The sequence below is a fragment of the Lucilia sericata genome, unplaced genomic scaffold, assembly GCF_015586225.1.
Source record: "Lucilia sericata isolate MDLA Ls3-8-SP2 unplaced genomic scaffold, ASM1558622v1 Contig000129F_arrow, whole genome shotgun sequence".
Taxonomy (NCBI): domain Eukaryota; kingdom Metazoa; phylum Arthropoda; class Insecta; order Diptera; family Calliphoridae; genus Lucilia; species Lucilia sericata.
Genome location: NW_023994161.1, coordinates 279352 through 305044, shown reverse-complemented (window position 1 = coordinate 305044; position 25693 = coordinate 279352). Strand labels below are relative to the sequence as shown.

The window sequence follows — 25693 nt, the reverse complement described above, 5'->3', positions numbered from 1 at the left end:
GTTACAGCCAAGACAAATTGTATAAAGTGCATTTAAAAAAAAAATAAACCACTAAAAGAACCAAACGCATAAATAAATATATTCACATTTTTTATTCGCAACGTACTACGTAAACGGAACACACCAGGCAATAAATTTATTGACAAAGAAAAAAATTTTTAAAAGTAGAGAAATATACAATTTATTTATGAATTTTACAATAATAAATAATAAACGCATAAAAGGAAGTTGAAAATATTGTTGCTAAAAAGAGTAAAGTAAAGCTGAACTTAGTGAAAAAAATCCCTAAAGTCGGATTAAAGTTAAAATTTTTTATTTCAATATTTATAGTTAAAAAAAAAAAATTGTGTGAATTTTAATTGTGAAAAAAAATCTCACTCATACGTCATGAAAATCTTGCAAAATAAATTCATAATAAACCACAAAAACAGCAGAAACAACAGCAACTACAAAAACAATTGTATATTGTCAGTGATTTTTTATATGACCACGAACACAACGACATCAGCAATAGTAACAGCAGCCATCATGATTTTTATGCACGCCATAGTTTCCGTTAACACAACAAAAACAGGCGGCCATATACGGCCGGACACGGAAATAACAAAAACAATAGCAGAAACATGGACGAAAACATTGTTCGATTTAAGTAAAAATCCCGTAATAGCACAACAATCACCAAAAACATCAACAAAAACACAAACTCTACTAACAACGTCATCATCATCAACATCAGCAGCAGCAACTGCAACACCAGTATTCTCAACATTAAACTCCTTCCAAATGTCACACCAAGTTGCAGCAACAATAAGGCAACCAAAAGCCATGAATGCTAAAACTTCTGCAACAGCCATCACTACCACCAACACATCACTGGGCGATTGCAAATCCCTTACTGGTGCATGGGGTGATGTTGATCCAAATATATTCTACATCTGTGATACTCAAACAAAAAAGCCTCTGCAATTACGTTGTCCCGAAGGTAAAGGCTTTTTTCTCGGTCTGGGCTATTCGGGCTGCATACCGTTTGATCAATGGCCAGCGTGCATTTCAAGTGGACATCTCGAACAGGTGGTAGTTTGCGATAGCAAGCATATGCAACAGCCTTGGGAATGTATGAATCCAAATAAATTTTATGTCTGCCTAAAGGAGTCTATTGAACCAACAATACTGAATTGTGAATCAGGTAAGGGTTTCGTACATGCCATCGTCACAACAACAACAAGTGCCGTTAGTGGTACTCGTGAAAGTGGTGTTACTGGTGCTGGTACCACAAGTGAAATTGTCGGCTGTGCTAATTGGGAAAAATGGCGCAACTATATGCAGTGTAATGATTATTATTAAAAAACAACAGCATATGCCCGTACTCCTTTCATGTTGGTTGGTCTTCAACTAACAGAGCCAAAGATAGTAAAATATAAAAATAACACAATATATAAAATAAAGGAAAAATTAAGTTCATAATACATGCATAAATTCATATAAGAAGAATTTCATAATTTGCATATGAAATTTTTGCTAAAAGCCTTAAAACACACACATACAAAAAGAAGTGTAGTTTATATATGATATTTTTTATAAATTTCCGAAAGCAAAGATAATTTAATCAAACTTTAGTATTTGGTTTTTATACAAAAAATAATTGTGAAAATTTAGTTAAAAAATGTTCCCAACAAAAGTTAGGTCGTTCAATTTAAATTTTTACAAAAAAAAATGGTTTTTTCCAAAATTTTCTACATACTGTAAATTTTAAAGTTCATGCAAAATTAAGGAACATAAATCTAATAAAAACTTCATAAAGTAAACACTAGGGTGGATGGAAAAAATGAATGTGATTGAATCACATTCACAAGTTTTGTCCGTCTGTCTGTTGAAATATATGTTCTGAAGACCTCTAAAATCTTCTCTCAGACATTCTTTCAATTAGTTTTTTATATAAAATCAAGAAAATTTGTCTATTAGTAACAAAAATATGAACAAAATTGCGGAACAATCCATTATAATATTGGAAAAAAATTATGAAAGTTTGTCATTTCATAGCAAAGCACAATGAAAACAACAACAACTTGCAACTTCATTATACCCTACACCACATTAGTGAGGAGGGTATATTGGGTTTGTGCTGATGTTTGTAACGCACAATAATACTGGTCCTATACTCACATTAATGTTTACCAATCGGCATAGAGTCATTTTCTTATTTAGCTATGTCCGTCTGTCTGTCCGTCTGTCTGTCTGTCTGTCTGTCCATGTAAACCTTGAAATCAAACTACAGGTCGCAATTTTGAAGATAATTCGATGAAAATTGGTACATTATTATCTTCTATAATATCAGGGACAAAGCCTATTGAAAATGCTTATGATCGGTTCTTTACTTCACCTAGCCCCCATACAACTGAACCGCCGAATAGGGCTTGTAAACCTTGTAATCAAACTACAGGTCGCAATTTTTAAGATAATTCAATGAAATTTGGCACATGATCTTCTATAGTACTAGAAACGAAGCCTATTGAAAATGGTTATTTCATTATTTCCATTATTTCACCTAGAACCCTCAGATTAGAGCTTTTAAGTTCATAATTATGTTTATCGTATCTCGACAAAAAGCTGCAAAACCACTATCCTTGATGACCCTCATGAATTTTATAATTATAGGATCTCATTTGACCATAGCCCCTATACAAAGCCCCCTTCAAAATTTTACTTAATTGTCCACAATTTTATTCAACAATAAATAGCTTAAGTATATCTGATGCAGGTACAATTCAACTTAAATGCTTTATTATGAAAACTAAATCACATTTTATTTTTAAAACTGGTGTAGGGTATTATATGGCCGGCCTCGCCCGACTATAATTTCTTACATGTTGTTATATGTTGCTGTTCTATTTAGTTATACACATAATTTAACGATTGAAAGCAACATACATATGTGTAGCATATGTTATTGTTGTTTTGCTTTTAGTAAACAAAAGATTTATCATAGTTAATAGCTAAAATCAGGGATGGAAAAAATGTATGAATGAAATTTTGATTTTTTTTTTTTGAAAGTTTAAAGTGACTTGCTGAACTTTTTTCTTGAATAGTGACCAAGAAAAAAGGGGATGTAAATACATAAAGAAGAGTGTAGTTGAAACTGGGGGGGGGTGGTTGTTTCTCATTAAAATTTTGAGTTATAGCAATAAAATTAAAATATTTATAAATATATAATACGACTGTGGCGGAACTAAAACTATTGTACATTTAGGAAAATACTTGTTTTAAGAGACAAGAATACACAAGATTGTAAGTGGCATTTTGGGAATAAAATTAAAATTTTGATGGATCTCAGATTATATTATTTTAAACGCTTTAGGAAAATAGGAAAATTTCTTTCCAGAATATCATTCTTGTGTAGACTTGATATCTAAGGTTCTTTTCAGAAAATTTAACTGTGCAATCTATGCATTTTCGATTTTACATTGAATTTGTCACATATTTAATGGGCTTTTACTTCCACAACACAGATACATTTGATCGCCTATTTGAACTGATAATTTTAAACCAAATTTTCTCTTCTAAATAATACAGATAGCCATTTGTGCAAATGTGCAAGTTTGCACAAATGTTTCATGAATCCTCTTAAAATATATTTATAAAGTACATTTCTTTCAGCGTTTATTTGTTTCCTAGAGCAGAAAAATGTAAATAAAAACATAAAAATTAATAATAAATTAATTGCTTAACATATTATTTACATTTTTAATTATTTTGCCTACTTTTTATGAACTTAATTTTTCAACTTTTATTTTATTTACTTTTCTCTGATATATTTTTTATTATTATTATTTAAATATATATAAACAAATACATATGTTTGTATGTATGTAAATAAAAAAATAAGTAAAAAAAACTCGAAATATTTGTAAATTTTATTAAAAACTTAAACAAACATAAAGCAATTGTTATTTATAAGTATGCGTATGAAAATTATATAATTTTATTAATAACCCAAAAATGCAGAAAGTACATTTAAATTATTAAAAACAACAAAATATGTAAAAAAAAAATAAATTATTAAAATTTTTTTTTTTTTTTGACTAAGAATAACAATTAAATTTAAGAAAATTTTAATTTTTTTTCCTCTAGAGGGACAATTAAACATGGTTTGCTGTACATATTTATGTATTTAATATTCATATTTAAAAAAAATTACACACAATTACACAAACTACATATGAACATTTAATTTGTATTAATACTAACTTACTCATGCATATGTATTGTATATTATTTATTTGTTTATGTATATATGTATGTATTTTTAACAACTTAAATAAAATATTTATATTATAGTATTTGTAGATTTAAATAAAATTATATTTAAATTGTTATTCTTATTTTTTTATAAAGAAAACAATATAGCAAAAAAAACTCTGTTTTAATTAAACCATTTATTGTCATGTTCCCTGTGTGCTTTTGACAGCCAATTTAGGCGGTGATCTTTTATTTGTATTTATTTAGTTTTTTTTTCTATTAAAAAATAACAAACAATTCGACGATAAGATAAAAAAGGGAAGTAACAATAATTAATAAAAAAATGGTCAATGTTCATTCGACCAAGTTTCAGTTGAAATATACAACAGCGCGTTTCGAGAAATATCTAGTTGTTTGCAGTTTTAATAGATAAAAAAAATAGGAAACAATGACGCTCGAAAGCCGGAACAATGCACTATTTCTATAAATATATTAGACTGGGTGCAGCCATTTGATGTATATGATAAGAATTGAGTAGGAGAAACATAATTAATAATTTTAATTAATTTTGAATACCCAATATCTCAAACCAACTCAGCAAAAACTTACATTGAAAAGAAAGCAATAGCATTTTATTTTAACTTGGGGATGACATTGGAAGCAAGTACTTATCGCGCTCGCTTACAAATAGGGAGTTAGGTAAGTAATTACTACGATTGCCTGCAAATAGGGAGTTAAGTAAGTAGTTTTGTTAATGAGAAAAAATTGCCTACGGGAATACGTCCACTAGACACCTCCTAGGTAATGCATACAGTGTGTAGTGTCCATTGAAAAGTAAGTTGTTGAGTAAGTACAAGTCATTTCCAGCAAAAATTACTTTGAAAAGTAAGGAGTTAAAGTGCTAAAATTTACTTACACAATAGCATCTTAAGTCATTATTTGAACACGGGGATGACATTGGAGCCAAGTATTTACCATGCTCGCTTACAAATAGGGGGTAAGGTAAGTACTTACTATATAAGGTTTGTTTGTATATGTGTGGTATAGGTCGAAATATCTGCCTGAATCCCGTGATGCAGTAACAATTTAAGTAATACTAGTGTTTATAAGTGAATTATTGATCTTCAAGTCATTTTCTGAATAGAAATTTATATGGGTACTATTACGAAAATCGTCAGCATTATTTAGACTTATATAAAACAATGTCTTACTGATTTTTGTAGAGATACTAGAACTTTTATAATAGGCTCAAAAAGGGGGGGGGGTACGGTTGTATGGGGGCTAGGTGAAAGATAATGAGCCGATTGTAACTATTTTCAATAGGCCTCGTTCTTTGGTCGAAAAAAACTTATATTCAGAAAATTCTGAGCCGATTGGTCCAATTTAAGGTGGGTATAAGACGAATATTTTTATGCGTTACAAACATCAGCATAAACCTAAACCCACTGGTGTAGGGTATAAAAATGAAAACATGAAAAAATTCTAAGTTCTAACATAAAAAAGTTAAGAATTAGTTAAACTTAGAACACTTTAATTTAGACGCATCGACATAGTGTATTAAAAATAATAAAATATAGTGAGTAAATTCACGTAGAATAACATTTAAATAAATTTGACTAATTATTTAATTAATTTAAAATAAAATCAACCTTTTTTAACGTTTATCTTTAATTCGAATTACATTTAAATTATATAAATACTTTATTAAACAGTTGTTTAATAAACAACAAATTAAACATAATTATGTAAATATTATAAATCTTTTTTTTTAAATAGACCTACCAGGGCATTACAATTTTTAAGTTTTGTAATGAAGTTAATTAAATCTATTACATAAAAAGTGATTTATAATTTTATTCTTCCTTTATATCCCTCTTAAGTGCTTTACACAAAATTTCTTTCAAACTGAATATAAAATATATACAAAACACATAATTAAGCAGATGTATATTAAGTTGGCTTACAAAAATAAATGATTAAACTTAGCATGGTTGGTATCATGAAACATATAAACTATATAACTGTTTGTTGTTCTCACGAAGAGAGTTTTGTGACGTAGACAATTACCTAAATAAGGCAAAAAGTATTAGTCATTGATGACGTACATGTGTAGTGTAAAATTATTTTGGAAAGAGGAATGCCTCATATGGGTTTGTGGGAGTCAAAGGTGTGAATCTCAATTGGATAGAAGAGATTTTTCCAAAATTATACAACAAACAATGTATCAAAACGTTATTTTACCAAAGCCGTGAATGACAGAGAAAGTTATTTACAGTTTTCTCCTCCTATGAAATTCACCCACAAATGATGCTAAAACAAAAATTTTGAGATATGATAAACATTGAAAGATCCACCCTATTACACAAACATACCCGTCACAAGACCTTAAATAAATGTTTGAATATGTATGTAGTTGAATTAAAAAAGAAATCAACAACAACAAAAACCGCCAGCAACAGCAACAACTTGAACTTATTTTATGGCAGTGACATGTTAAGAACCCTCAGGTAATGTTAACTAACGGTAGTGGTAATTAAATTTCAAACAGGACACGGAAAATGCTCTGACATTAAAAGAAACATTTATATAATTAAACCATAAAAGAATTACCAGCTACAACTAAAAACAACAATCAACGTATTTACAACAAACAAAATGGAATTACGTGAATAAGGGGTCTTAGCTAGAAAAACAACAGAAAAAATTCACAAAGAATGTACGATATTATATATTTTTTTTTACAATTTTATATTGTTGTTGAGTTTTTTTTTCAAATGCCAGTCTGGATTATGGATTCAAGGAATATAATACAAGGAATTTCTAAGTAAGGGAATGTTTTCTAAAATGTTACAACATTTTCTATATATGTATTACATACAGAATTACAACATGATGGCGAAATGTAAATGTTCTGGGAATAGTAAGTATATTCTTTGATTTATCATTGGATGTTTGTTAAGCAAAAAATTTCAAGTATTTCAATGGGAAATAATGCTGATATTGGTAGGTATTTCAGATAGTAATTGTAAGAGGGAATACATACGATTTATCAATGAATGTCTGTTTAACAAAAATTTAAGTCATTTTAATGTGAAATAATTTTGATATCGGTAGGCAATTGTTATAAATCTTTGTAATGAATTGTAATTATCTAGTAGTTTACTTTTAAATTACTAGTAATGGCTTACAAATAATCTGATATATAAGTACTTATTTTTGCTTGTGAAAACAATTGTTTTGACTAACAATAAAGAAACATAGCAATGATGTTGTAAGTACGACAGTAAACTAACGAACACTAAACAAAGGTTTGTATACTTCTTGGCTATTTTGTATGTAAAACAATACAACTTACTTAACTACCTCTTTGGAATGACTTAATTAATACATTATTTGTAAGCGAGCGTGGTAAGTATAATCTTTAAATGACATCTTCGTGGTAAAATAATGAGTTAAAATATTAATATGTGTACCAGTAATGAAAGATACATGTATTATCAGTTTTTAACTCATGACTTTCTGGCCTCTGTGTAAACAGCTAGAAAAAACTTAATCCCGAGTATATCAATATAAACTAAGTAGTTCTTATATCTGATCTATGGTCAATTGTGGACAGAATACTAATGGTTCTTATGTATAATTTGTAATTGTTTCATGAGATTTAAAGTGATTTTCGGATGTCATTATTTTATGGGTTGTTGTTGTTGTTGTAGCAGCGACACCTGAAATTACACGTATATATATTTAAACATTATTCCCTACTCTTCTTCTTCTTCGCTCTGGTTATCCAACTCCGTTAGATCTAAACCCAGTAGACGAGCCGCATCCAACGGCTGAGTCCAAAGGGATTCAGGTTCCAACTGAGTTGGATTTGCCCTGCAGTTAAAAAGGTGTTGAACATTGTGTGGGCCTGTTCCACACGCAGGACAAAGATCTTGAATGGTGTCGTTTATTCTCGACCAGTACGAGTTTAAACGGGTACACCATCCGGATCTAAGTTGTGCCAATACCACTCTAGTACGACGTGGTAGGTTTCGTTCCTCGTTTGCAACGGGTGGGTTCCCACGACAATCGGTTCTTCGCACCGGAACGACTCGGAGTTCAACGAACAACGACCAAGGATTGTCAACTCAGCCACACCGACTTTATGGGTTGTAGTGGCATATGGTGTAAAAACAGAAAATCATGTTAATGGCAACTATATTTTAAATATCAAAAAACATGCCTGAGTTAAAGTGATTTTCGGATGTGAAACTTTTATATGAACTATGACCAATTATAAATTGTAGAGTGATGAAAAATGTACAAAATAATTCTAGAAGCAACTATTTTTTAAATACGAAATAAAAGCATATCTAATTGCCTTTGTATAAAACGATACAAAACTCTTTTAACTTATAATATACATTTTCAATTACTAAATATTATACAATTTGTATCCTTTTCTATGTTAAAAAGTTTACAAAAAACTTTTAACTCAAAAGTCCAATATTTAAATGGTCTTTTCATTTAAACTTTGCCACACTTTCATATTTATTTTGAAAACATTTTAGTGTGTTGTGCTCTACTTGCAACACAAATACATAAAAATAAACATTTGTTGTAGGAACGCATAAAATTGTTAAATTTTAAAGTTAATAAACATGAATTGTTGCAAACACAAGCAATTAAAATCAACTATTACAAGGAGAAATACACACGGAGATAGAGACAGAGTCAGTGCAGGACGATTGCACAACAAGCTTTTACATGGATGGAGGACACACACACACACAGAGACAGACAGACACAAATCCAAAGTGCAACAGAGTTACAGATGTAATGTACGAGTACGAGTATCAGAGCATATAAAGTCAACAAAATACATAAAATACTTTTGTATGCTACATTAGACTGATTCAAAAAAATGTCCAGCAGAAACTCTTTTTTAAACTGAATTTTTAACTATTTGACAGATTTTCGATTATCGTGGTTTCAGATGACAAAAAACAGAAAAATTAGAAATTTATTGAAAAGATTTTTAAAGCACTTATGGCAAAATCGGCGTTAAAATAAATTTTAACACACAATAACACAAACTATATTTATATGTGTGTATGTCTGCCTACCATCCAGTCAGCTTGGTAGTCTGTTGGTATATTCATGTTGGTCCAGTTGCTACTCAAACACATACACACACATTATTGGTATGGTCAGGACACACAAGTTTAATAAAGTTGACATCATGCAAAGAAACGAAGAAAGATATTTATTTACTGTGTCCAAGTTCTTTCGTTATTGTTTTGTTATTTGTAACGTTTTGTATTTAAAATAGAGAAAAACAAAGAGAACTTCAAATATAAAACAGTCGACTAATATTTGGTACTATGTATGTATAAAATGCACATATGTACATATATATATACATAGGTAAGGGTTTCTGAAACGGGAATTGATAATCGAGCAAATTGTCTTTCAGAAATGTTAGTTTATATTTCGAATGTATCTTTCCGACTGGTTAGAAGGATGAACTAAAAAACTAATGACTGGTTTTACAGTAGCTTAGCCTGTCAGTCCAAATTTCTAAGAGAGTGTTAATAATTTCTTGTTATCCCACGTTTGGTTCCAACGATATTAGACTTAAATCGTTACTGGCAAGACATGAGCAAGTCTTCAAATCACAGCTCTGAGGAAATCCAAAAGCTCGTTAATAGCACGATTATCGAACTTGTTATTTTGATTTAAAAAGAAACCAGAATTTGTACTACTCTATATTTTAAGCTGAGAATAGGACAAAAAATTACAAACGTCAGCGCAAATTAATAAAATCCTAAACTCTAATTTAATTCCCATTTTCTGGAAAACAAATCAGGAACATCTCACACCCTTATATGTATACATATAAATACCTTTAAACACCCATTTGACCAACAGAAGTAAATGGAGTAAATGCTTACTTTAAGGTTTAAACTTTAAACAAACTCTTACTATTTTCCTCAAAAAAAGAATAGAACTATTTTATACAATACAATCGCTACATACCGCACATTTGCAACAAAACGGTAGTAAGTCAAAAAATATAGTTTTGACAAAAGTTTGACGTAATTTTACTTTCCTTTAAATAACATATAACAAAGTATTAACATACATACATATGTCGATCAATTATAAACCTATCTACTTTCTGAAGGGGAGTTAATATGAGCGTTAAAATTATTTTCAGACGGGGACTTATATGGTAGGGTAGGGTTAATTATGGATCCTTATAAACTTTGCTAGAAAAACTTCGGGTACCATAAAACTTGTTTGTGTCACATTTCATTGAGATAGTTATTTTTAAGCCAATAATAAGCATTTCTGCAGCGATATCTTATATATCTTATACAATTTGATACCAAGATTATGATTCCTATAAAACTCGACCGTGTCGAATTATAGGTATTGCTTTATAATACTTATAACCATATTTATTATACATTACAGTATCCCGAGAAACTGCCTTTTAAGAAAATCATGTAGGCATAAAAATCGCTGATAGGGAACTGAGTCCCGTTTCTCGTATCTAGTGCATTAATACGCAGCGAGGGGTTTTCCTAGAAAAAAAGACGTACACGGAACACCCTAATGTACATTAATCATTCTTAAATATTAACCGTTCCTTTATGCTTTCAATAAAGCCAAAAATTTCATATCACAAATAAAATTTTACTCTCTGCTACAAAGTTTCTGGGTATTTTATAATGAAAAGTAGGAAAATACACTTATCGTTTGAACTTACATTGGAACAGCATCTATCTACACATCAAGTCAAATCATTTTGAGCAGTTACGAGTATAAACAAACAGTAAACCATTTTTGAAAAAACCTTTTTCCTAGAGTTACTTTACAGTTACACTGGAACCAAAAGAAAAGGAGAAAATAAAAAAGACAACAAGAATATTAACGGGCCAAGGAAACGTAATATCCTGTTTAAACTCATTTTTGGACGGAATAAACCAACAAATTTTAAAGCGTTATGTCACAGACACTTTATTGCATAAAATGTGTGTTGAATAAACATGTGTATACTACACGCACATTTGCTCTGTTTTATCTCACTTTTGTTTTCATGTTTCTTCCCAGTAGTTTTACAGAAAAGTCAAACCTTTTTTCTTTTCCCAATTTTTTTTACATGGAATAGATTTATAGTCATATTTTTCGAACTTACATATATCCATTGATAGCATAAAGCTTAATTATTTTGGCAAGGCCTACGTAGAAACATGTGTTTTTTTTTTCTTTCATGTAAAGTAAAATCCAAAATCCCTGGAACTACAGGGATGCACAATATGTATTTTCATCACATGTCTTTTCTCTGAATACTCTTATCTACAGATGTTTGTATTTATGTATTAAAGGCCTGCACCAGACAACAATAATGTGCGCTATCATAAGCACATGAAATTTTTTAGCAAATTGTCGCATTATTGTTGTCTTGTGAAGGCCTTTAGTATGTATATTAGACCGACTCTGTATCCCATTCAAAAAGCCCAAGAACCATTTTTCATGCGTCGGTCTAATGTATATGTGTGTGTGTACATGTAAGCATCAAATCGTAAATGTGTGTGTAGTTAGTATGTCAAAGTCCATCCTCTTATTGTCGTCTGGGTAGTCATTTAATCACTATTCTTTCGTTTCATACTAACCGTCACAAAAGTTGGGAATTACATTGGTTTTGTTATTCTGTTTATAGCACATCGAAATATTGGTCGTTGGCCCATAATAGGTTGTTTTAATAGGTTGGAGACTATAATGTAATGTTGTTTGTGCGTTTGTTTGTCTAAAGTCTATAGACGGCTTAACTGCTGGACCGATTATCTTGAAAATTTTCACAGTGCCTTCCTTTATGTCTGGATTGAACTATAGGCTAGTTTTTATTTCTAAATTTTAAGTGGGCGAGGTGTCACGACCACTTCCAAAATAATAATTAAAAGTTGCATATCTCAGAAACTTCAACAGAGTCCTCAAATTTTGGATGGACAACTTTGACAACCTCCCATGTAATAAAATTCTTAAATTAGTATATCTCTGAAAATATAACAGTTAAAATTCTTAACTTTTTTTCCGAGCTACTTTAGTATCGACATTAATATTTGGGTGATAAATTGGCGGACTAGCAATAAGGAACGTTGCACCTCCCATATGAATTAAACAAACCGTTTCGTTTATATGGGAAAATATTAGAGCTAATATATTCATATTTTGCACAAAAAGGACTTTTCACATACAGGTGAACATTTGGGTGGAAAATGGGCGGACTTTCATTGGGGGTGGCTTGGAACCTCTAATATGCATTAAAATTAAAATTTTGCACGAACATTCTAACATCCATGTGAACATTCAGGGTCTTATTCATAAACTTTTATCAAAGGTTTATAAATCAGATTTTCAGACAAAATTTGTTCTATAAGCCTTTGATAAATGTTTATGAATAAGGCAGTTAGTTAGTTATAAGTCGACTTTCGAATAATCGAACAATCGACTTTTTGTCGAAAAATGTCGAAAAGTCGAAGTCTACTATCTTGTTCCAAAAATGTCGATAACTCGACTATCGTCTATGAAAAAAATCGAAAAGTCGACTTTGTAAATAAAAGTCGAAAGAAAACGTCGAAAAAAAATCGAAAAGTCGAAGAAAGTCGAAAAGTCCTAAAAAGTCAAAAAGTCGAAAAAAGTCGGAAAACGACGAAAAAAGTCAGAAAAATCGAAAATAGTAGAAAAAAGTCAAAAATAGTCGAAAATTTTAAAAAAGTGGAAAAAAATTCAAAACTGTAAAATAGTCGGAAAAACTAGAAAAAAGTCAAAAGAAGTCTAAAATAGTCAAAAAATCGAAGTCGGAAAAAGTCGAAAAGTCGACTATTTATAAAATACTAAAAGTCGAAAAGTCGACTTTTAATTAAATGAAAAAAGTCGAAAAATCTACTTTTCATAAAATGCAAAAAGTCGAAAAGTTGGCTTTTTACTAAATGCAAAAAATCGAAAAGTCGACTTTTCGTTTCAACTATAGAACCCTAGCAGTTAGGTGATAAATTGGCAGACTAGTAACAGGGGGCGCGGTACCTACATACCATATGAATTATATGCAAACTTTCGCATGTTGGTTATATCAGCCTTTTTAAAAGATGTGCGACATAAGTTGAAAAATAATGATTCTTAATTGTTGAATGATGTAGTTAATAAACAATTCCTTTTGACAGTGTTGTGGTATTTTTAAAAAAGTTAGTTTTAAATTCTCACAAAGATTGTGATTTCAAAAGAATTTTTTAAATAATTATTTAAACAAAAAACATATTTATCAGATAACTCTTTTAAAGAAAATTTAAAAGAAGTATAAAAAAAGTTATTTTTACTTATAAAAACTAACTAAGGTGGGGTCAAATATTATAAATATCTTTATGTATTCATAAAAGCCTCTATAGAATTACAAAAGTAAAATAAATTTGTGTGAAAATATTTAACACTATCCAATTTTCACCTACAATAAATTTATAAAGCAAATTCTTTAATGTTTATAACAAAAAGGTTTAAATTGCATAAGAAAACAGTAATTTATTACATTCCTTTTTATTTGCATCCTTAACGGAACTTTTATTTTGGAATTTCCGAAAAAATACAAGTGTGTTTTAACTTTATCAGTTGAATGGGAATTTGTGATTCGCTACTTAACAAATTTCTTAAAAAAAATTAAGAAACAGTACATGTAAACACGAAGCAAAAGTTCATTTAGCGATATCCTTCTCTACGTTCTTATGTTTTTTTCGATGGGAACATGAGTACCTTATCTTATCTCCATACAAACGCGGCCACCCTAATATACATAACGAGTTTATGAATGAATGTACACAGATGGAAAAAGAAATATACACGCCTGGTACCAAATTGACACCAAAGAGTTTGTAATTTTTCAATAACATCCGCTGTCAAAGTATATATATGTATACTTACGAAAACACTATGTCGCAACGTTATCAACATTGCAACACTTCGTTGTCGAAATCTAAATTTTATACACATCCGTTATCTAAGTGTTAACAAACGTGGTAAGCTCACTATTGGCAACGGATTGTTTACCGTTTGTTAACATTTAGACAACGGATGTGTATAAAATTTAGATTTCGACAACGAAGTGTTGCAATGTTGATAACGTTGCGACATAGTGTTTTCGTAAGTATACATATATATACTTTGACAGCGGATGTTATTGAAAAATTACAAACTCTTTGGTGTCAATTTGGTACCAGGCGTGTATATTTCTTTTTCCATCTGTGTACATTCATTCATAAACTCGTTATGTATATTAGGGTGGCCGCGTTTGTATGGAGATAAGATAAGGTACTCATGTTCCCATCGAAAAAAACATAAGAACGTAGAGAAGGATATCGCTAAATGAACTTTAGTGTGATATTTGTTAATGTTACAAACATGAGCATAAACTCACAACACTCTCTCCACCTACGATAATGGTGTAGGGTATACAGAATATGTCCTAGGCTTTTTATATCATAATTGGCATCACTGTCAAGTGCAGTTTTACGTCCTTTTTTTCTTACCATTTTTTTAACAAGGCACACAGATATATTCCATATTTTTTCCATTTTTATGGAACTGGATGCCATAACCATAGTTTACAAATGAATGAAGCTGCAACATACAGTTCAACAACTTCGACAGCTAAAAAATGGGAAAAATGCAAAAGAAGGAAAAAAAGTTGTTGCGGCACAGTACCATTCAACCAACAAGTTATAAAGGTAATTACCTTTAAATATAAAGTGTTTCTTTTATAAAGGAAATATTTATATAAAAAATATTTTTTATAATTTTTTTCATTCAGCATTTAAGTTAACTTTAATAGAGCTGATGCAACAACTAAAGCAACATGCTGGTTGCTGCAGCAGCAGCAGTAGAAGTTAAGTGCTAGAAAATTGTTAAGAGAGTTAGAAAAAAAGTTGACTTTTTGACGTTTAAATCGTACTTTAGAATTCATTTTTGTGTGTTGCCAGTAATAATTTTTAATATTCTTTCCACTTTCTATTTTTTTTTCTAACATTTATGGAGTTTGGTTTATATAAAGTTAAAACGGGAAAATGTTGTTATACCTATAGTTAGTTAGTGGTACATACATTTAAGAAATGCTTTTTTTTTTACATGAGTAACTTTTGAAGAATTTTTGAATTATTATGGATGAATTGAGATTTTCATAATCACATTGTGGAGTTTAAAACGTTTTTATGACCTGTTGTTTGTATGTTTTTTGTTACATTTTTTCCCTTTGGCTGTCAGTGGAGAATTTATTAAACAATTTTCTTTTATATATTTTTCAAGAATTATAGCTTAATGCTATTATTGTTGCTGTTTTTTTATAATTTTTAATTTTATGTTTCCTTCTTTTTCAAAATAAATAAATCCTTATTTGATTTTCAGTTTTATTGGTGCAAACAAAAATTTACATTTAAAATCACTTTGTTAGAGACGTCAGGTTTAATTTCCTTAACATTTGTTATTGCTTTGTTTACAACAGCAGAAAATTTCTTTAAGTTTAGGCGAGAACAGTGGGCGAAGAAAATTAAATTCTATTGAATTTCATGACATTGGCGGTAATAGGTAAATAACTCAAACATAATTATAATGTCGATAACCTATTCAAAATTTAGAAATTTAAAAGAAACAACTTCTTTCCAATAATAAGTATGTACAATTTTCCATAAATCTTGTTATTTTCCTCTCCCACTGTTGGTAAAACAGCAACATTAAATGTTGTTTGTTGTTGCTGCCATTTTAGCATATTTTTTATATATCTGATGTTCTTGATGATGGTGGTGGGGTGTGGTTGGTAATCAATAACGCATTTGTATTTTATGTTCTGGCAAAATGTTGTAATTTAGCGATTTCTCTTCAATATTATTTTATCAAATGTATTTTTCCTTACAATAATAAAATCCATGTAGATTACCACACATATACAAACACATCATTTAAGTTATGTTTACACACATTCTTAAGTATATATAAAAAAATAAATAAAATTGAAGTTAAATTTAATTTTGAGATTATTGGTGCCAATCGCAGGCACTCTAAAATTGAAATTACTCAATTTGGAGAAAACAATTTATAATTTTATGTTATAAGTTAGTTAGTTTGAAACAAGTTAGAGTGCTATATTCGGCTGAGCCGAATCTTAAATACCCTCCACCAGCTACTTTTATATTAATACTTTTCTAATTGATCAAATATTTGTAGAAATAAGTTTTCTTATGTCTTAAATAGAAAAAATCCCAAGATTTATTTAATTTTGTAATAAGTTATGAGTATTTTTGTGATTTTCAGAAGGGAAACATGTATAGGACCGACCGCACCCATGTTATGAACCGATCATGAAAAAATCTTGAAATATAATTTTTGTATACAAAACTAATATTTGTGCCAAATTTTGTATCAATAGCTTTATTTGGTAATGAGTAATGTGAGTTTAAGAGATTTTCGTAAAAGGACCTTGTATGTGAGCTATGACCAATTATGTATATAAAGACAAAATTTCAAAATTCTGTATCTATATCATTATTTGGTAATGAATATTGTGCATTTAAGTGATTTTCTGGAGGGGACCTAGTATGAGAGCTATGACCAAATATGGACCGATTGCAAAACAATTTTATAGTGTAATTTATGTATATAAGAGCAATATTTGTGCTAAATATTTATATATCAATATTTTGTAATGAGTTATGTGCGTTTAAGTGATTTTCGGGAGGGGACCTTGTATGTTAGCTATGACCAATTATGGACTGATCGGAAAAAAGTTTCACAGTAATATTTCTGTGCATATGAGTAATACTTATTCCAAATTTTATATAGATATCTTAATTTAGTAATGAGTTATGCACGTTTAAGTGATTTTCGGGAAGGGTCCTTGTATGGGAGCTATGACCAATTATGGACCGATCGGAAAAAACTTTCACAGTAATATTTCTGTGCATATGAGCAATACTTATTCCAAATTTTATATGGATATCTTAATTTAGTAATGAGTTATGCGCGTTTAAGTGATTTTCGGGAGGGGACCTTGTATGGGAGCTATGTCCAATTATGGACCGATCCAGAAAATTTTTTCTGTCAATGAATTCTGTTAACATAAGATTTAAATTTGTAAAATGTTGTGAAGATATCAAGATTCTGACGGAAGTTATTAACAAAAAACTCATTTTCCGGGAATATGCACTTTTGTATGGGAGGTATATGAAATTATGGACCGATGTTAGCAATTTTCAGCAGAAATAAATATCTTGTGTAGAAACGAATGTATGATGACTTTCATGAAATTATCTTGCATAGTTTTCGAGAAAATTACATCAGAATGTGTAAAAAATGCTTATTTTTTTCGAGGTTGTTTTAAATTTTGATTCATAACTTTTCCCGATGTGAACCGATTTTGCTCATTTTCAATACCAAACTGTACCGGATAATAATGAATGTTTTGGGTGAATTTGGTTAAATTATATTGCTTCGTTTTAACGTGAGCGTGTTTTACACAGACAGACAGACAGACAGACAGACAGACAGACGGACGGACGGACATAGCTAAATCGACTCAGAATTTCATAAGGACCCAGAATATATATACTTTGTTGGGTCTGAATATTTCTTGGTGTTACACACGGAATGACAAAGTTATATATACCCTCTATCACCACTGATGGTGGTGGAGGGTATAAAAAGGATGTGTATTAGAGTGTCCCAACGAACAGCTTTTTTTTAAGAATTTCATGTAGGAATACCTCTCAATCGATGCATATTACTGAACACGAAAAAAAAAATAATTTTGGTTCCCAACCAGCGATTGAAAATCCTGATATAATTTTATAAAAATAAAATATCTCGTTTGATAGGTATTCTATCAAAAAAGTGGTTCACGGGACACTCTTGAACACTCATTAAATCCGAAGAAATAGGGCTCTATAGTGAAAGTTGTGCGCTCATTTGCCAGTGCCTTAGATGGGAATCGAATCAACGACTTCCGGTGTTCCAGACTAGAACACTAACCACTAATTTACCGGAGATCAGACTCTTATCTTATCAGACTATGTTCCGATCTGTAGTTGATACTGTATACTGGTCTGTAGATCAGACTTTGAACTGGTCTATAGATCAGACTATAGACTTGTCTATAGATCAAACTACAGACTATATCAAACTACAGATTTATCTATAGTTATTATACTATATATAAGTCGGTCTGTCATTAAAACTATAGGCTGCTCTGTAGTAAAAACTACATATAGATCAGATTTTAGACCTTTCTGTATTTTAGACTATAGACTAGTATAGTTCAGACTATAGACTAGTATTCATTTCATTTTAGACTATTCTGGTCTATAGTTGATACTGTTGACTGGTCAATAGTTGAAACTCTAGACTGGTGTATAGGTCAGACTATAAGCTGATCTATAAATCAGAAATAATGTGATATATTGATCGCATTATAGACTAGTCAATAGATCGTACTATTGGTCTATCGATCAGGCTATAGACTGGTGTATAGATCAGACTATAGACTGGCCTATAGAATATACTATAGACTAGTCTACAGATTAGACAATAGACTGGTATACTGAACAGACTATAGACAGGCCGATTGATTTGACTATAAACTGTAATTAGACAAAAGTGGTCTATAGATTACACTACAGACTGGTGTATAGATCGAACTACAGACTTTTCTATAGATCTAACTACTGGTCTACGGATGATACTAAAGGCAGACTATAGACTGGCCGACTAACTATGTACTATAAGTATCAGAATATAGATTTATTTATATCTTAAACAATGAACAAGACCAGACAATAATTTGGGCTGTAATTGAAACTATAGGTTGTTCCGTAGTATAATTATGACTATTGAATAGTATTATGTGAAGCTATAGACTGATCTATAATTTGAACTATAGACTGATCTCTACACCAGACCATTTAAAGATCTGTATTTCAAACTACAGACTGTTATACAGCATAGTCAAACGTCTGGTCTATAATTCAGATTGTAGACTAGATCAGACTATAGGCTGGTCGATAAGATAGTATAGATTTAGCTATTTATCAGATTATATACTGGTCTACAATTCAGATTGTAAACTGGTCCATAATTCTGACAATAGACTAATATATTGCTCATACCGCAGACTTCAAGCTACAGACTAGTCTATAGTTCAGATTATAGCCTGCTCTATAGTTAAGACGGAAGTATATTTTGATATCACAGTCTGGTCTATATTTTTTTGAAAACGGATTTGTATCAAGTATAACAATAATTTAATCTCAACTTCATACTCCAATAAAAGAAAAAATGCTAACAAAAAACACCTTATTAAACTTACACACTGAACGTATACTTGATTTTTTCCCCTATAGGTAATTACGTATACGTAAGGCAAGGTTTTTGCCTTGTTATCTGTGCTTGAAAATTATATTATTATGCAAATTTTCGTTCGTTTATTTACATATGTAGACATTTAAGACATTTGTGTTTTTATTTCCAATAATAAAACTTTTGTATGTAAACGTACATATAGATTAAGGTCAACGTTTTTATTAAAGTTTTATTTCAATACTTTTTCTTTTATTATTTAAGAACAGACATACTATATAGAATTACCTTATTATTTCTTGATAATTAACCATTATTATGTTATAACTGCAAAGAAATAAAAAATAATAAAAGATTAAACTTTACACATTTTCTACTTAAATTAAAAAGTTAAAAGAAATATATCCTGCTAAGAGATTCGGTTTATATAAAATTTAGTACTATAAGAACCAGATCTATTTCGTGTATTACAGCGTTGTCTTTATGAAACAGAACATATTGTTTAAAATTTTGTTTATTCTTCCCTTTGGATCAAATAATAAAAAAACCAACAATTTTCTTAAGCAAATTATTAAATTCATTTCTCTAGCATAAATAATTCATATATTTGTTGTTCTTTCAGTGGCGTTAAAAATATAAGTATTACATCCTCTGCCACTTATGTTCATTCTTGCCTTCCTACCTGTGGAGGCCCATCTTTTCTATTTCTCAGCTTTTCCATTTTATTATTATTAAATATACAAATAAACATTTATTTTTTTTTTTTTCGCAAAAAGTCCTTGAGCATGTGTGATTTTTTTGTTTTTTAAATTATATATTTTTTCGCTTTCACTAAAATAAACATTTGTTTAGCTAAAGTTGCAAAAGAGCGAAAGAATAGCACACATTCATACGTGCAACAACTTATGGTAGCGTAATAAATAACAAGACCGAAAAAAATTGTATTAAGCATAATTTAAAGTGTTACCGGTGGGTGTATACATGTAAGTGGTTGTATGTGCTTATGTTCGGGGGTGTATGTAAAATGTATGTTTATGAATGAATGCTCCTAAAAGTATGCTACAGCTAAAATAAACAACATTCATGCATAACATTAACCCCTCAAACATTCAAATGTATGTTTGTTTGTATGAGAAAACAAAGCGAAGCGAAAAAAAAACACACAAAAAATTGAGCGCGAATAAACATTACCATTTACAGCGAATAAATGTGGTAGGATAGGATGAAAATTATTTAAAAAAATAAATTGTAATAATGTTATTTACACTGCAATGATTGTAGTTAGTCATTTTCGACCAAATATGTACTGAATTATCAATCACTTTTAATAGGGTTCTCATTACCTTTTAATAAACAAACTAGCATTTTGTGTTTTGGTCCATTGGCATACTTTGTATTGAATAAATTTTTTTGAAAACAAAAACTTTTCAAACTACTCTCCTACATACGCATACAGAAGGATATTTACATACACCCAGAGCGACAACAAAAAAACATGCTACTGACAAACAAACATTTTTTAAGCCCAGAAGTGGCACGTTAAGATAAACACGTTTTCATCGTTTTCATACATCAACATGAATGAGTAAATGCTTTCATTTTGTTATTATTTTTTCTCCCTATTTTTCTCTGCAGTTTTTGCTTGCCACACACTGTGTTTATTGTTGCCACTGACATTGTTGCTACTAACACTTCTGCCGCTGAGGTTACCACTGCTTCTTTAACAGCTGCCGCCTTTTTTCGGCTACTACTAATGTTGATGATGTTGCTCTGTTTACAGCCAAACAAATATTATTTTAAAAATTGATAAGCACCAGTCAGGCACTCACTCAGTCAGTCAGTCATTTTAAAACTTTACCTTAACCGTAGCCAAATATACATAAATATGAAAATTTACGTTTGTATTAATATGAGAGTGTGGTTGCAAGTTATTTGTATGTGTGAGTATTGTTTTATCCTAAATACACAACGGAAACAAGTCAGTCAGTCAGGTAAACGCCTAAAAATATGTCGAACTCATAAATTTTAAAGTTGAAGTGTGCATAACGAAATATTTGTGTCATATTTTAATACCCTACAGTAGATCGTTGTACGAACACGACACGTCCGCCGAATAAGAATATGTACTTACATTCTTAAATAATCTGAGCTGGTTTCTAGTTCGACTTCCGTGGGGATCACACCATAGCACTTTAAAAGGCTCCTATCTGCCATTCCATTATTCGAAAGTACAGGACTATCACGAATCAGAATCTTTTTTATACCCTCCACCACCATCTGTGGTGATATATAAGTTTGTCATTCCGTATGTAACACCAAGAAATATTCATCTGAGACCCAACAAAGTATATATATCCTGGGTCCTTATGAAATTCTGAGTCGATTTAGCCATGTCCGTCCGTCTGTCTGTCTGTGTAAAACACGCTCACGTTAAAACGAAGCAATAGAAATTAACGAAATTCAGCTAAATATTCATTATAATCCGGTACAGTTTGGTATTGAAAATGAGCAAAATCGGTTCACATCGGGAAAAGTTATGAATGAAAATTTAAAACAACTCTGAAAAAAATAAGCATTTTTTACACATTCTGATGTAATTTTCTCGAAAACTATGCAAGATAATTTCATGAAAGTCATCATACATTCGTTTCTACACAAGATCTTGATCCCTGCCAGCATCGGTCCTTAATTTCATATATCTCCCATACAAAAGTACATATTCCCGGAAAATGAGTTATTTGTTAATAACTTCCGTCAGAATGTCGATATCTTCACAAAATTTCACAAATTAAAATCTTATGTCAATAGAATTCATTGGGAGAAAAATTTTTCTGGATCGGTCCATAATTGGACATAGCTCCCATACAAGGTCCCCTCCCGAAAATCACTTAAACGCGCATAATTCATTACTAAATTAAGATATCCATACAAAATTTGGAATAAATATTGCTCATATGCGTAGAAATATTACTGTGAAAGTTTTTCCCGATCGGTCCATAATTGGTCATAGCTCCCATACAAGGTCCCCTCCCGAAAATCACTTAAACGCACATAACTCATTACTAAATTAAGATATCCATATAAAATTTGGTACAAGTATTGCTCTTACATACAGAAATATTACTTTGAAATGTTTTTCCGATCGGTCCATAAGTGGTCATAGCTTCCATACAAGGACCCTTCCCGAAAATCACTTAAACGCACATAACTCATTACTAAATTAAGATATTCATATAAAATTTGGTACAAGTATTGCTCATACGCACAGAAATATTACTGTGAAAATTTTTTCGGATCGGTCGATAATTGGTCATAGCTCCCATACATGGACCCTTCCCGATAATCACTTAAACGCATATAACTCATTACTAAATCAAGATATCCATATAAAATTTGGTGCAAGTATTGCTCACATATACAGAAATATTACTATGAAATTCTTTTCCGATCGGTCCATAATTGGTCATAGCTCCCATACAAGGTCCCCTCCCGGAAATCACTTAAACACACATAACTCATTACTAAATTGAAATACCCATATAAGGTTTAGTACAAGTATTGCTCATATGCACATAAATATTACTGTGAAATTTTTTTCCGATCGGTCCATAATTGGTCATAGCTCCCATACAAGCCCCCCCCCAATAATCACTTAAACACACATAACTCATTACTAAATTAAAATATACATATAAAGTTTGTCACATGTTTTGCTCTCACATATACAAATATTACTATGAAATTTTTTTCCGATCGGTCCATATTTGGTCATAGCTCCGTACAAGGTCCAATCCCGAAAATCACTTAAACACACATAACTCATTACTAAATTAAAATATCCACATAAAGTTTGATACAAGTATTGCTCTCACATATAGAAATATTACTATGGAATTTTTTTTCCGATCGGTCCATAATTGGTCATAGCTCCCGTACAAGGTCCCCTTCCGAAAATCACTTAAACGCACATAACTCATTACTAAATTAAGATATCCATATAAAATTTGGTACAAGTATTGCTCACATATACAGTAATATTATTATGGAAGTTTTTTTCGGATCGGTCCATAATTGGCCATAGCTCCCATACAAGGTCCCCTCCCGAAAATCACTTAAACGCACATAACTCATTACAAAATATTGATATATATACATTTAGCACAAATATTGCTCTTATATACATAAATTACACTATAAAATTGTTTTGCAATCGGTCCATATTTGGTCAAAGCTCTCATACTAGGTCCCCTCCAGAAAATCACTTAAATGCACAATATTCATTGCCAAATAATGATATAGATACAGAATTTGAAATTTTGTCTTTATATACATAATTGGTCATAGCCATACAAGGTCCTTTTAAGAAAATCTCTTAAAAGCACATTACTCATTACCAAATAAAGCTATTGCTTCAAAATTTGGCACAAATATTAGTTTTGTATACAAAAATTATTTTCAAGATTTTTTCACGATCGGTTCATAACATGGGTGCCGACTTCAAAAAATCATTTGAACACACATTTCTTATTACTAAATTACGATATAGATACAAAATTTGACTGAAATATAGCTTTTATGTACAGAAAATTAGCTTAAAGAATTTTTTACGATCGGTCTATAATTGGTCATATCTCCCATACTAGGTCCTGCCCCTAAAAGCAATTTTACCGTATTTAACTAGTTGCATTATCAATTTATGTAGAACAAAATTATATATGCATTTTGAAAATCCTTAAATCTTTCACATACATGCATACATGCACATTATTAAATATCGTTAAAGCTTATCTTAGGGCGCTATAAAAATATAAAAAAAAGGGGTTTGTAATGTTCAATAAATCTTGGAATTGTAACAGATTTAAGCTGTTTAAATCTTGGGGTTTTTCTATTTAAGACATGAGAAAACTTATTTCTACAAATATTTGATCAATTAGAAAAGTATTAATATAAAAGTAGCTGGTGGAGGGTATTTAAGATTCGGCTCAGCCGAATATAGCACTCTAACTTGTTCACTTTCCAAAAGTCTTTTGAACCAAATAGATTTTTTGATGCTGATGTTTGTAACGCATAGAATTAATATACCCCTTTAAGTATACTAATCGGATCAGAATCATTTTCTGAGTCGATTAAGCCATGTCCGTCCGTCCGTTTGTCTGTCCATATAAACCTTGTAATCATACTACAGGTCGCAATTTTGAAGTTAATTGGATGAAATTTAGTACACACATTACTTTTTACCCCAGGACAAAACCTATTTTAGCTGATATCGATCCATTATTTCACATAGCCCCCATATAACTGGACCCCCTAAATTTGGATTTGGAGCTCATAATTATGCCAAATATATTAATATTCCTACAAAATTTCGTAATGAGCGGCCCTTATTTAACCTAAGCCCCTTGCAATGTCCCCCTCTGAAATGCTTCAACGTCGTCAACACGTGTATTTTTTGAAATTCGGCATAATTAACTTTATGTCAACGAAAATCCCTCCACCAAATTTTGTTTGGATCGGTTCATATTTGACCCTATCCCCCATATAGCCTAAATCAAAAAATCATTTTTTTCATAAAAAATGTATCAAAATGAAGCAAAAATTCAAAAAATAATACACATTTTAGACATACTCATAACTGGTGTAGGGTAGCATATGGTCAGCCAGGTCTGACAATACTTTTTTACTTTTTTAAATCTGCTTTACTTCTAAAAAAAAAAAAACATAAAACAGATTTCCACATTCTCAATTCTATAACAGGTTCCACTGGAACCAATTCGTCTAGAGTCAATTCCACTAGAATCGAATGTTTGTTGTACAAAAGAATAATACAGTGGATAATTTTGTGAATAGGTTCCGACTTTATCAATTCAAAAGATTCTACCAGAACCGGTTTCTCTAATTCTACAACAGGTTTCATTAAAACCGATTTATCTTGAACCGTATCTAATTTTTTTTAGAAGAAAATAATTAGTAGACACTATAGTTTTGTAATTATGACCTCATTTTATCAATTCTACAAAAGGTTCCACTAGAACTGGTTTCTCTAGATTAGCTTTCCCCAAAATCGGTTGCTTTTGGAAAAAAA

General features: G+C 30.6%; 1 protein-coding gene across 1 annotated transcript; it reads left to right on the top strand.

Annotated features, from left to right (window-relative positions):
• On the top strand, window positions 1–2410 carry LOC119600947. The gene has a single exon (XM_037951550.1). It carries the CDS (start codon window positions 388–390, stop codon window positions 1342–1344), a length of 957 nt encoding a protein of 318 aa, XP_037807478.1. The 5' UTR covers window positions 1–387; the 3' UTR covers window positions 1345–2410.
• The last annotated feature ends 23283 nt before the right edge of the window (window positions 2411–25693 follow it).